Below are 13,816 nucleotides of genomic sequence, written 5' to 3'. Positions count from 1 at the left end.
GTAAGGGACGTACTGCGCATAACTACACTTATCTGTAGGGAACGTACTGCGCATAACTACACTTATCTGTAGGGACGTACTGCGCATAACTACACTTATCTGTAAGGAACGTACTGCGCATAACTACACTTATCTGTAGGGACGTACTGCACATAACTACACTTATCTGTAAGGGACGTACTGCGCATAACTACACTTATCTGTAGGGGACGTACTGCGCATAACTACACTTATCTGTAAGGAACGTACTGCGCATAACTACACTTATCTGTAAGGAACGTACTGCGCATAACTACACTTATCTGTAGGGAACGTACTGCGCATAACTACACTTATCTGTAGGGAACATACTGCGCATAACTACACTTATCTGTAGGGAACGTACTGCGCATAACTACACTTATCTGTAAGGGACGTACTGCGCATAACTACACTTATCTGTAAGGAACGTACTGCGCATAACTACACTTATCTGTAGGGACGTACTGCACATAACTACACTTATCTGTAAGGGACGTACTGCGCATAACTACACTTATCTGTAGGGGACGTACTGCGCATAACTACACTTATCTGTAAGGAACGTACTGCGCATAACTACACTTATCTGTAGGGAACGTACTGCGCATAACTACACTTATCTGTAGGGAACGTACTGCGCATAACTACACTTATCTGTAGGGAACATACTGCGCATAACTACACTTATCTGTAGGGAACGTACTGCGCATAACTACACTTATCTGTAAGGGACGTACTGCGCATAACTACACTTATCTGTAGGGAACGTACTGCGCATAACTACACTTATCTGTAAGGGAACGTACTGCGCATAACTACACTTATCTGTAGGGGACACGCTGCTAAAGGGCTTGGGAAGGAGCAGGGTCGGACTGTAGTTATTACCGAGCTGGGCAATGTCCATTTCCACTCCGTTGCCGAAGAGAGGGGTCTTTAGCCAGTAGGCTGTGTCTTGCTCCTCGGCGGAGGTGGGGGCACCTTGCAGCATCCCTCCCAGGCAGCGTCCAATCATCAGAGTGACCGTCCTCTCCAAATCCACCAGCCAGACCCCACGACTGGGCCGGGGGTGGCAAGGCCACGCCGGCCGGGTCCCACCTGCTCCGGTCCCCCTGCAGAGATCAAGCAACCTGGATACTTATACATATAGGGGGGGTGTCACATTAGTGCCGTCTGACCGTTGGCTGGGTAACCCTCAAAAAAAGGTGCAGTAACCATGTAGCTGGCCAAACTTTAGGAATACATTCACCAGTCTAACTGGCTTCCTTAAGTAATGTAATAGTGCTAAAAGCAAAGATGTGGCTGATCCTGTTTCTCTGGAAATTCATCTGACTTGGGGGTGTCTGAATGGGGGAGGGGTGGTCCATAAAATATATTCTTTACCTTCAACCACCCCGTCCGTATAGAGATAAAGCGGGGGAGGGTAGGCGGGGGGTGCTATGCCTGTGAAAACTCTTGCTGAATACACGCAGGACATCAGACAAAAGGGGAAATCGGACCCCTCCCAAGTCTCAGCTTCTTCGTGTCTACAAACCAACTTTAAATTCGATTTCCAATACTTCTAAGGGTGCAAAAGGCATCAATCGCCCCATATATGCCGTTGACATTACTGCGCCCAAGAGCTCGTTTTTTCTTTAACCCAGGATTGAAACCGCGGTCTTTGGAGCTGAACCCCCATTCACTTCAGCTCTGGGGGCCCCCTGCTTCCGGAGATACAGACCTCTGTAGTAGCCGCCACAGCTAGCTAGCTGAGTTCCAAGCTTAAAGCTCCCGCGCCCTTGGGCCAATAGGAAGCCGTGATGTCATCATCTTCGGCTTCCTATTGGCCCACGAGAAGCAGGACCTTTAAACTTTGAAGCCCCGCTAGCTCAGCCGGCACCTCCTTCGGAGGTCTGTATCTCCGATGCAGGGGGTCCCCAGAGCTGAAATAAATGGGGGTTCTGCTCCGGAGACCCCCTGCTTCAATCCTTAATGTTTAAAAAAAACAGAGCTTGGATTTCTCCTTTAAGTGCTGTATATAACACGCCCGGAAAAAAGCAGGGCCGGGTCACCCACCGTGAAGCGGCCACTGCAATTCCTGATCCTCCAGCAGGGCGGCGGCAGGTAGCAGCCTATTGAGGCGATCGAGAGGGGGCAGCAGGTCCAGCAGGAAACTGAGCAGAGGTCGGGCCACGGACACGGGCAGCAGCAGCAAAGCATTAACCAGCTGGCACAGCATACTGCCGGCGGCAGACACGTACATCACGTCTGCGGGGAGGAGAAGAGGGTCTCGTTATCCGCCGGGTCGGGGCGTTATTTCTCACCACTCGGGGCATTTCTACATTCTACCAGGAGGGGCACAAACTCCTTATTTCCTGTCTGCCCGAGGGCTTTGGAGAGCTGCCCCGGAGAGGGGAGAGTTACTTAGATTGCAAGCTATTTGGGGGAGGAAATACCTTTGGCTGTGTTTTAGGCCCCTGTGTATTATAATTCCTTGTATTCCAATGCGCTGTGTAAGCTGTTTGTAATAAAGATTACAATATACTGTACATACACACACACACAGATATACAGTATACACACACACAAACACACACACACATATATATGATACTTATGATATATATATATATATATATATACATATATATATATACATATACATATATATACACATACATACATACATACACACACACACACACACACACACATATATATACATACACACACACACACATATATACACACACACATATATACACACACACATACATACATACATACATATATATATATATATATATATATATATATATATATATATATATATATATATATATATATATATATATATAGTTAGGTTCGGAAATAATTGGACACTGATACAAGTTTTGTTATTTCGGCTGTGTACCAAAATAAATTCACGTTACAGTTAAATAATGAATATGGGCTTAAAGTGCAGTGTATCAGCTTTAATTTGAGGTATTCACATCCAAATTGGAGGAAGGGTTTAGGAATTACATCTCTTTAATATGTAGCCCCCTCTTTTTCAAGGGACCAAAAGTAATTGGACAATTGACTCAGAAGCTGTTTCATGGACAGGTGTGGGCTATTCCTTCGTTATTTCATCATCAATTAAGCAGGTAAAAGGTCTGGAGTTGATTCCAGGTGTGGCATTCGCATTTGGAAGCTGTTACTGTGAACCCACAACATTGCGGTCAAAGTTGCTCTCAATGCAAGTGAAACAGGGCATCCTTAGGCTGCAAAATAAAAAGAAAACCCCCACCAGAGAGATAGCAGGAACATTAGGAGCGGCCAAATCACCAGTTTGGTACATTCTGAGAAAAAAAGAACGCACTGGTGAGCTCTGCAACACAAAAAGTACAGTGGTTCCCAAACTTTTTCGATTCAAGGCTCCCCATGGTGATCAGGATTTTTCCACGGGGCCAAAGTGAAAACAAAGTTGTATATACATACCTAACAGTTGGAGTGCGCAGTTGGTATGTCTCTCACAGACTCTCTCTCTCGCGCGCACACTCTCTCTCACACTCTCTCTCACACTCTCTCTCACACTCTCGCTCTCTCTCTCTCTCACACACTCTCTCACACACTCTCTCTCTCTCTCTCACACTCTCTCTCTCTCTCTCACACACCTCTCACACACTCTCTCTCTCACACTCTCTCTCTCACACTCTCTCTCTCACACTCTCTCTCTCACACTCTCTCTCTCACACTCTCTCTCTCACACTCTCTCTCTCACACTCTCTCTCTCACACTCTCTCTCTCACACTCTCTCTCTCACACTCTCTCTCTCACACTCTCTCTCACACTCTCTCTCACACTCTCTCTCTCACACTCTCTCTCTCTCTCACTCTCTCTCTCTCTCACACTCTCTCTCTCTCTCACTCTCTCTCACACTCACTCTCTCTCTCACACTCACTCTCTCTCTCACACTCACTCTCTCTCTCACACTCACCTCTCTCTCTCACACTCACTCTCTCTCTCACACTCACTCTCTCTCTCACACTCACTCTCTCTCTCACACTCACTCTCTCTCTCACACTCACTCTCTGTCTCACACTCTCTGTCTCACACTCTCTGTCTCACACTCTCTGTCTCACACTCCTCTGTCTCACACTCTCTGTCTCACACTCTCTGTCTCACACTCTCTGTCTCACACTCTCTGTCTCACACTCTCTGTCTCTCTCTCACACTCACATACACACAGGGGAAATCAGAATGGGGGGGGGGTAAATCGGAGCAGGGGGGCAAGGGGGAAGGCAAGAAAGGCATGGAGCAGTACTCACCACTTGCTCCATGCAGGAAAAGGCGGCGTATAGAGCTTGCTGCGGGCCCCAAAAAAAATCACTGGCAGCGTGCCAACATGCTGCCTGGCGCATCGCGAGCGCGCTAATTCCTGTCAGCCCCTGGTGACGTGATTTATCGAGGTGCACGGCCGCGCAGGGGCCCCGGGCCCTCTGATTACAGGACCCGGGACGCCAGTACCCCCTGCCGCCAACAGAAATCGTGGGGCCCGGGACAAACATTTTAAGCAGGCCCCTCCCCGTGTCAGCGGTATTGCGAGCCGCCCCCCCCCCCCATTTCACACCTCACGAGCCCCCATCCCCATGTATTTCTCTCCTTTCCGTCTCACCCTCCCGCCTCGCATGTATTTCTCTCCCCCTGCTTCTCACATCTTACTCCGTTTTCCTCACTCACCCCCCCTCTCTCCTCTCCCCTCCGTCAATTACCCCACGCTCACTCATTTCAGTCTTCCCCCCCACAAGATATATACCAAAAAAACCTCCCACCCCCGAATACATACAAAAAAAAATCCCCACCCCCCAAATATATACAACCTCCCCCCCCAAATGCATACAAAAATCCACCTAATTTTTATATATATATATATTATATATATATATATATATATATACAGTGCTCGACAAATAATGATAACCATTCGCCCGTTGCGAGTGGATTTAGGCCGCTGGCGAGCCGTGCTGAAGCTCTATGAATTCCCCTGCTCCTGCCAATTTTTTTTTTTTTTTTTTTAATAAATAAATAATCTCCCTCCCTGATTGGGTTAACGAGGGGAAGAGCTCCTTCCCCTGATCTCCTGCCCCTCCTGATCTCCTCCCGTGAGTCAGGGGGAGCCCGGCCGGGTGAGCCTGTTCATTACATTTTAAAAAAAAGTTAAAAAAAAAAAATGGCGGCGATTTCCTTGGTTCCCGGCGCGCATGCACAGGGCAAGCAGGGGTGTCCTGCCCTCTGTGCTGCCTGTGGGCCCCTCTGTGCTGCCTGTGGGCCCGCTGCCTGCCCCCCCCCCCAGCAACCCAGAATCCCCCCGCACCCCTCACCCCCCCCCACCCGCTCCCCACGTGGGACGGAGGGGGGAAGCCCAAAACAAGCGCCGCGCGCAATCTAGCCCCCTCCGCTCCCTCCCCCCTCCGCTCCCTACGTGGGACGGAGGGGGGAAGCCCAAAGCAAGCCCCGCGCGCAACCCACGTGGGACGGAGGGGGAAGCCCAAAGCAAGCCCCGCGCGCAACCCACGTGGGACGGAGGGGGAAGCCCAAAGCAAGCCTTAAGGAGGGGCCTGCTGCCGTGCGGAGGGGCCTGCTGCCTTAAGGAGGGGCCTGCTGCCGTGCGGAGGGGCCTGCCTGCCGCGTTGCGACCCGGTGAGTGTGTGTGTGAGTGACAGAGTGAGTGTCTGTGAGTGAGTGTCTGTGAGTGAGTGTCTGTGAGTGAGTGGTGTGAGTGAGTGTGTCTGTGAGTGAGTGTGTCTGTGTGTGTGCCTGTGTGTGTGTGCCTGTGTGCGTGTGCGTGCCTGTGTGTGTGTGTCTGTGTGTGTCTGTGTGTGTGTGTCAGAGCGAGTGTGTGTCTCTGAGTGTTCTGAGTGAGTGTGTTTCTGAGTGAGTGTGTCTCTGAGTGTGTCTCTGCATGAGTGTCTCTGCGTGTGTGTCTCTGCGTGAGTGAGTGTGCCTGTGTGTGTCTCTGCGTGAGTGAGTGTGCCTGTGTGTGTGTGCCTGTGTGTGTGTGCCTGTGTGTGTGTGCCTGGTGTGTGTGGTCTGTGTGTGGGTGTCTGAGTGAGTGTGTGTCTCTGAGTGTTCTGAGTGTGTCTCTGAGTGAGTGTTCTCTGCATGAGTGTCTCTGCGTGTGTGTCTCTGCGTGTGTGTCTCTGAGTGAGTGTGCCTGTGTGTGTGTGTGCCTGTGTGTGTGTGCCTGTGTGTGTGTGTCTGTGTGTGTGTGTCTGTGTGTGTGTGTGTGTGTCAGAGTGAGTGTGTGTCTCTGAGTGTCTCTGAGTGAGTGTGTCTCTGAGTGATTGTGTCTCTGAGTGAGTGTGTCTTTGAGTGTGTCTCTGCAAGAGTGTCTCTGCGTGTGTGTCTCTGCGTGTGAGTGTGCCTGTGTGTGTGCCTGAGTGAGTGTGTGTCTCTGAGTGTCTCTGCGTGAGTGTGTCTCTGCGTGAGTGTGTCTCTGCGTGAGTGTGTCTCTGCGTGAGTGTGTCTCTGCGTGAGTGTGTCTCTGCGTGAGTGTGTCTCTGCGTGTCTGTGAGTGTCACCCTCTCCCTGTCGCCCTCGCCTTCTCCCTGTGTCGCCCTCGCCCTCGCATTCTCGCCCTCGCACTCTCTCTGTCCTTTGTCTCACATTCTCTCTCTCTGTCTCTCTTTTTCTGTGTGTCTCTCTTTTTCTGTGTGTCTCTCTTTTTCTGTGTCTCTCTCTTTTTCTATGTCTCTCTCTCTCTGGCTCTCTGGCCGAGTCCATAGAAGGACAGGCCGCGCTGAGCCGTGCGGACGCTCCGTGCTGAGCCCCTGCATCCTCAATGAGGATGCCTTGAGAGGGGGCTCACGCGAGCGTCCGCAGGCGTGCTGGTGCTGAGGCGCTGGATTTTTCAGCCGACAGCAGAACTGTTTTTCAGAGCACTGTCGGCTGAAAACATCCAATCAGCGCGGAGCAGCGTCAACGTCACGGCGCCATGACGTTGACGTCGGTGCGTCGCGGGGGATTGGCCCAGCGACGTCACTGCCCCGCCTCCGTCAGTCTCCCCCCGTCTCCCGATCGCGCCCGCTGGCTCGCCTGCATGGGCATGAAATCGCGCAGATTTCAGCAGGCGAGCCTCAGCGTCAGCGCGGTTCCGAACTGCTCACCCCTCTATGGCCCCAGCCTTAGTCTCTCTCTCTCCGTCTCTCTGTCTCTCTCTATCCGTCTCTCTGTCTCTCTCTATCCGTCTCTCGGTCTCTCTCTATCCGTCTCTCGGTCTCTCTCTATCCGTCTCTGTCTCTCTCTATCCGTCTCTGTCTCTCTCTATCCGTCTCTGTCTCTCTCTCTGTCTCTCTCTCCCCACCCTCTCTTTCTCTCTCCCACCCTCTCTTTCTCTCTCCCACCCTCTCTTTCTCTCTCCCACCCTCTCTTTCTCTCTCCCACCCTCTCTTTCTCTCTCCCACCCTCTCTTTCTCTCTCCCACCCTCTCTTTCTATCTCCCACCCTCTCTTTCTCTCTCCCACCCTCTCTTTCTCTCTCCCACCCTCTCTTTCTCTCTCCCACCCTCTCTTTCTCTCTCCCACCCTCTCTTTCTCTCTCCACCCTCTCTTTCTCTCTCCCACCCTCTCTTTCTCTCTCCCACCCTCTCTTTCTCTCTCCCACCCTCTCTCTCTCTCTCCCACCCTCTCTCTCTCCCACCCTCTCTCTCTCTCTCCCCCCCTCTCTCTCTCTCTCTCCCACCCTCTCTCTCTCTCTCTCTCTCCCACCCTCTCTCTCTCTCTCTCCCACCCTCTCTCTCTCTCTCTCTCTCCCACCCTCTCTCTCTCTCTCTCTCTCCACCTCTCTCTCCTCTCTCTCTCCCACCCACTCTCTCCCACCCACTCTCTCCCACCCACTCTCTCCCTCCCACTCTCTCCCTCCCACTCTCTCCCTCCCACTCTCTCCCTCCCACTCTCTCCCTCCCACTCTCTCCCTCCCACTCTCTCCCTCCCACTCTCTCCCTCCCCACTCTCTCCTCCCACTCTCTCCCTCCCACTCCCTCCCTCCCACTCCCTCCCTCCCACTCCCTCCCTCCCACTCCCTCCTCCCACTCCCTCCTCCCACTCCCTCCACTCCCTCTCTCTCCCACTCCCTCTCTCTCCCACTCCCTCTCTCTCCCACTCTCTCTCTTCCACTCTCTCTCTCTCTCCCACTCCCTCTCTCTCCCACTCTCCACTCCCACTCTCTCTCCCACTCTCTCTCTCCCACTCTCTCTCTCTCCCACTCTCTCTCCCACTCTCTCTCCCCCACTCTCTCTCTCTCTCCCCACTCTCTCTCTCTCCCCCACTCTCTCTCTCTCCCCCACTCTCTCTCTCTCCCCCACTCTCTCTCTCTCCCACTCTCTCTCTCTCTCTCCCACTCTCTCTCTCCCACTCTCTCTCTCTCTCTCCCCCCACTCTCTCTCTCTCTCTCTCTCTCTCCCCCACTCTCTCTCTCTCTCCTCTCCCCCACTCTCTCTCTTTCTCTCTCTCCCCCACTCTCTCTCTCTCTCTCTCTCTCCCCCACTCTCTCTCTCTCCCCCACTCTCTCTCTCTCTCTCCCCCACACTCTCTCTCTCTCCCCCACACTCTCTCTCTCTCCCCCACACTCGGGATCTGGATATCTTATTTACCCTATATATCTTAACTGCTCTATACTACACTGAAATAACCTATACTGCTTACTTCCAGATCTGACTCAAGCTTCACACTGAAGACATCGGAACTCCCCCCAACCCCCCTAACCCAGAAGACAGGTAGAGAACACATCCCCTCCAATGTATAACATTGCCGGAATGAGGGTACCTGGACATTGAGGGACTGCGGATCAGGTAAGATCCCAGGCGGGATTGCTGCTTTAAATATCTGGCTTTTTTTTCTAGATTCGACATTTTACACACACACACACACACACACACACACACACACACACACACACACACACACACACACACACACGACTAATTGTAGTATAATGTAATACAATAAATAAACTAATGTCAAAAACTAATGTTCTTACTAGGAATTTGTTTTTTAAAAAATGAGGGACTGGGGGCGGGATTAGAGGCGGGGTTGGGGGCGGGATTAGAGGCGGGACTAGGTGGCGAGTAGATTTTTTGGTTCGGCGAGTAGATTTTTGGGTGATTTGTCAAGCACTATATATATATATATATATATATATATATATATATATATATATATATATATATATAAATGTGTGTGTATATACACACACACACATATATATACATATATATATACACTCACACACACATATGTACACACACACACACACACACACACACACACTCACATACACATATATATACACACACACACTGATATACACATAAAAATCAGACCGGTGGCTTGCGTGGGGGGGGAGGGGTTGTGCCGGTGATGCGCGGGGGGGGGGGGGGGGGGAAGGTGGCTGAACGGCCCGGTCCCTGCACGGGGGAGGTCAGTGCTGCGGGTGCCTGTGCCACCTGGAGGGGAGGGCTGCAGTGCTGCTGGGAGACATCTGTCTCCCGGTGCTGCTCCTCCAGCGCGAGCGCCGGGTCTCCCTCTCGCTTACTTCCGGCGCTGCCAGCAGGGTGACCCGGCCGGCGCCGGGTTCAGAGGATTTTTTTTTTAAATTAACTAACAGCCCTTGTTTCCCGCTGCTGGCGGCACTGATCGCGGCGCCCCTCTAGCCACGCCACGGCGCACAGTTTGGGAACCACTGGTTTAGTACATTCTGAGAAAAAAAGAACGCACTGGTGAGCTCTGCATCACAAAAAGGCCTGGACGTCCACGGAAAACAACAGTGGTGGATGTTCGTAGGATCCTTTCCATGGTAAAACCCCTTCACAACATCCAGCCAAGTGAAGAACACTCTCTAGGGGGTAGGCATATCATTATCCAAATCTACCATAAAGAGAAGACTTCACGAGAGCAAATACAGAGCGTTCACCACAAGCTGCAAACCCTTCATAAGCCTCAAGAATAGAAAGGCCAGATTAGACTCTGCCAAACACTATCTAAAAAAGCCAGCCCAGTTCTGGAACAGCATTCTTTGGACAGATGAAACTAAGATCAACGAGTACCAGAATGATGGGAAGAAAAAAGTATGGAGAAGGCTTGGAACGGCTCATGATCCGAAGCATACCACATCATCTGTAAAACACGGTGGAGGCAGTGTGATGGCATGGGCATGCATGGCTTACAATGGCACTGGGTCACTAGTGTTTATTGATGATGTGACAGAAGCAGCCGGATGAATTCTGAAGTATATAGGGATATATTGTATGCTCAGATTCAGTGAAGTTGATTGGACGGTGCTTCACTTTACAGATGGACAATGACCCAACACATATTGCGAAAGCAACCCAGGAGTTTTGGGTTGGATTGGGTTGTGGATTCCTGAACTGGAAATGAAATGTATTTCCCTGGCAGATCTAAGCAAGAGGTACGTCTCACGCCTCTCCTGGTCACATATTGCATATAAATATAGAACAAGGGCCGATCCCCCCGGGTGAACATCGCCATAACACCGGCCAGGCCATAGAATTAGAGCAGACCAGCAGTGTGTCAGCATCTCCTGGTGACATGGACACCGCTGAGGTTATCCAGAGTTCATTACGTGGCATGACACGTACCCCGAAGTTTCTCCCCCACGCTCCCGTTCCACGGGCTTTCCTTCAGCAGGGTAGCAGAGCGGGAATAGATGTCCGTGGCGTGTGGGAGCAGCAGCTGGAAATGTTTGTGAAGCAGAGCGACGCTGCTCGAATTCTATGGGGGGGAAGAGAGGGTTACAAATCAATCCATCTACGTCTGGTCAACCTCACTGCTCCAAGCCCTGGGGGCATTCACCCCTAGAGCACCACTTCAAAGGTTCTACGGCAGGGGTGGTCAACTGCAGTCCTCAAGGGCCACCAACCGGTCAGGTTTTAAGGCTATCCCTGCTTCAGCACAGGTGGCTCAGTCATTGAGCCAATGGTGCTGAAGCAGAGATATCCTGAAAACGTGACCGGTTGGCGTCCCCCGAGGATGGGAGTTGGCCACCCCTGTTCTACGCTAATACGCAACAATCGCTGCTCTGGACCCGGCACGATCTCAAGGTCTTATTCCCATCTAAAAGGAAAGATATAACGTAGGGTCCAAGGTTTAGCTGCTCTGGATCGGCTGCAGGTCTCTGCCATGTGGACACTCTACTGCAGGCTTTTGGGCCTTCTTCAACAAAAACTCTAATAACACCACAAAACGGCCATGAGCAAAATAGAAATAGGGAAGGTTCCTCAGTGCTGCGGCCCTGCCGCTTGGTGTGTAAGCTCTCCCCTCGCCCGCGTACCTCACTGATACTGTTCGTGTGGCAGTACGCCAGCAGCTGCTTCTGCAGCGAGCACAGCAGCTCGTGGAGATGGGCGGGCTGGCTGTTTTCCGACGACGACGCCCCGAGGATGAACTTGTCGCTGTTTTTCTCCAGTTCCCCAAAAGCTTGATCCTGAGGCAAAAAAAAAAAAATGAAGTAAGGTACCTTGCTCACAGAAAGGGAAGTGGCTCCATGGCACAGCCTTCCAGCAGAGATGGTAGAACTGGAAGGGATCCCCAATGGCTTGGGATAGACCAGGGGTGCGCAAAGTGGGGGGCGGGAGATATTCCAAGAGGGGCGCGAGGCCTCTGCAGTTTCTCTTACCTGGTCTGTGGCGACGTGTCGCCATGGTAACCAGTGGGGTCACATGACGTCACGTTGCCATGGCGACGTCATTTGACGCTGGGGAGGGGGGCACGAGCCGGGAGGTGAGCAGGCAGGGGGGCGCAGGGTCAAGACTTTGCGCACCCCTGGGATAGACACTGGGCTCTTAGGGTTAGTTGGACACATTCCTTCCTGAAACACCGCAGCCAGGTTGGATTGCCTCTTTCCCAATGATGTTTGTGCCTGCCACATACTTAGATGGATTCCGTTACATAGAGTAATCGCTGGAGCGGACTACAGCTCCCAGAATCCCTTGCTGCTGGGCAGGGGGAGCAGCACCAGCAGAGAGTAGGCCAGAAACCCAGAGCGCCTGTGATTAGGAATCACCAGCTTAAGTGGTTGGCAGAGTGAGTGGTGCAGAGTATGGCAATGAGAAGGCCCAGCTATGTTCTGTGCAAGTGAAGGGGTTAATAGCTGTCGGGGTCGTCGTCCCCATTCCGTACCGTGTAAAACCCCAGATTCCGCAGTAGGGTTTTCATTAGGATTTCGGCCAGGTGGGTGTCTGGGTGGCTTCCCTGGGACCCGTAGCTGGCGTCAGAGGGCGACCCGTAGACGAGAGGCAGAGAGGAGACGTCGGAGGAGTCGGATGGGGCGCTGTACCCCAGTAACGAAGCCACGTGAGTGTGATCCTGTAAGCTGGTCAGGATGATGTCTAGCTGCATCCTCTGAAACATCACAACCACCGCAAATTATTACGCAGATGAGACCACAAAAAACATCCCCCCCCCCGTGCTGGGCCGTCCACAGGCCAACGGTATGAAGGGTTCCAGCCGAGTACAGGAGGGAAGCACGTTTCAGAGAGAGAGAAGAACAAGAGGTCGTTCTCGGACGATGCAGGGTGGGAGGCTCAGGGGAAATGTGAGGGAGGACTACTTCACGAAAAGGGTGGTGGATTCATGGAATGGCCTCCCAGCGGAGGTGGTGTTGGCTGATACAGTAAGGGAATTCAAACATGCTTGGGACAGACAGATAAATCCTAAATAGGAAAATAAGCCAAAGATCTAATTGGGTCTGAGGTCTTCCGGCGGGCGGGAGGATGGGCAGAAACGGGGTGGGACGCGTGGCTCTAATCTGCCCTTACTCTAGCTCTGCAGGACTAACTGGACTAGCTCTGCAGGACTAACTCTGCAAGAAGGCGATTGTTTTACTTGACCCCTCAGTGTTGGACTCTCTGAACTATTGTCTAAATTATCTTGCTTATTGCTGGCTTTGTTTACCTTGGGCACCTTGACTGACATAGGCACTGCCTTACTGGACTGCTTACCAAGATCCCTATTACTTGTGCATAGGGTACAGTAGTTGGTACTATTGTGAAAGGGAATTGTGCTACTTTTTACAGGGTTTAGGGAAGTACCTTTGGTCCTTTGGGAACGGGCCTGAGGAAGGGGCCTTCGCCCCGAAACGTTGCCCCCTATTCTTATACAACAAAAAACAAAGCAGCCCAAAGCTACATCCAATATGACAAAAATACAATGTGAAATATCTATATATTTCTTGAAAAGGGTCATTTAGTTTAACCCTTTGGCCAAAGCATTTTAAGCCTGCAAGCCACATCAAGGCATGACCAAATTTGCAGGTCCTATTTTTACCCTGGTTTACCTTTACCACCCCCCCCCCCCCCTTTGTGGTTTTCCTTGTCTTCCCTCCTTATCCCTGTGTTCTCTCCCTTTCCCCATCTACTGTGGTTAACTGGGTGTCTTTCTCATGTTCTGTTCGTGCATGTTTCATTCATTAAATTATTTTTGGCATATCCTCTATTTTGACCGTTTTTATCTCTATTCGTCACTGAGTGTGGGGAAACCCCCCCCCCCCTCACTCTCCTTCCATTTATATTTTGGAGGTAAAAGGGTCCTCCCTGTTCCCTTGTGCACCCTGCACATGAACTTTTTACCACGTATTGGAGTGCTGTCTATCTCTGTTATTTTTCCATTATAAAGGATCAGTCTCCCTAATACCAAAGTGAGACAATTTCTGGGGCATAGTTGGCAGGTTTCATGTAGGCGGGTGATGCCTTTAAAAGGAATATATATATATATTTTTGACATAATAACTTGCAATGTTCCCATGGCAGCCAAATTCTTTGGAG

The 13,816-nt window shown here is 51.3% G+C and overlaps 1 protein-coding gene across 1 annotated transcript in view; it reads right to left on the bottom strand.

The window, feature by feature from the left end:
- The window catches only part of HERC1 (HECT and RLD domain containing E3 ubiquitin protein ligase family member 1), a 248,039-nt gene that overhangs the window by 178,447 nt on the left and 55,776 nt on the right, over window positions 1–13,816 (bottom strand). Inside the window, 7 exon segments of the mRNA XM_075576093.1 lie at window positions 907–1,069; window positions 1,071–1,112; window positions 1,114–1,130; window positions 2,074–2,265; window positions 10,634–10,766; window positions 11,326–11,478; window positions 12,174–12,395. Coding sequence (XP_075432208.1) covers window positions 907–1,069; window positions 1,071–1,112; window positions 1,114–1,130; window positions 2,074–2,265; window positions 10,634–10,766; window positions 11,326–11,478; window positions 12,174–12,395 — 922 coding nt within the window.

This window comes from Ascaphus truei, chromosome 18 (assembly GCF_040206685.1).
Source record: "Ascaphus truei isolate aAscTru1 chromosome 18, aAscTru1.hap1, whole genome shotgun sequence".
Classification (NCBI taxonomy): Eukaryota; Metazoa; Chordata; class Amphibia; order Anura; family Ascaphidae; genus Ascaphus; species Ascaphus truei.
The sequence above is the reverse complement of the archived record's forward strand: the minus strand, read 5'-3'. Positions and strand labels throughout refer to the sequence as shown.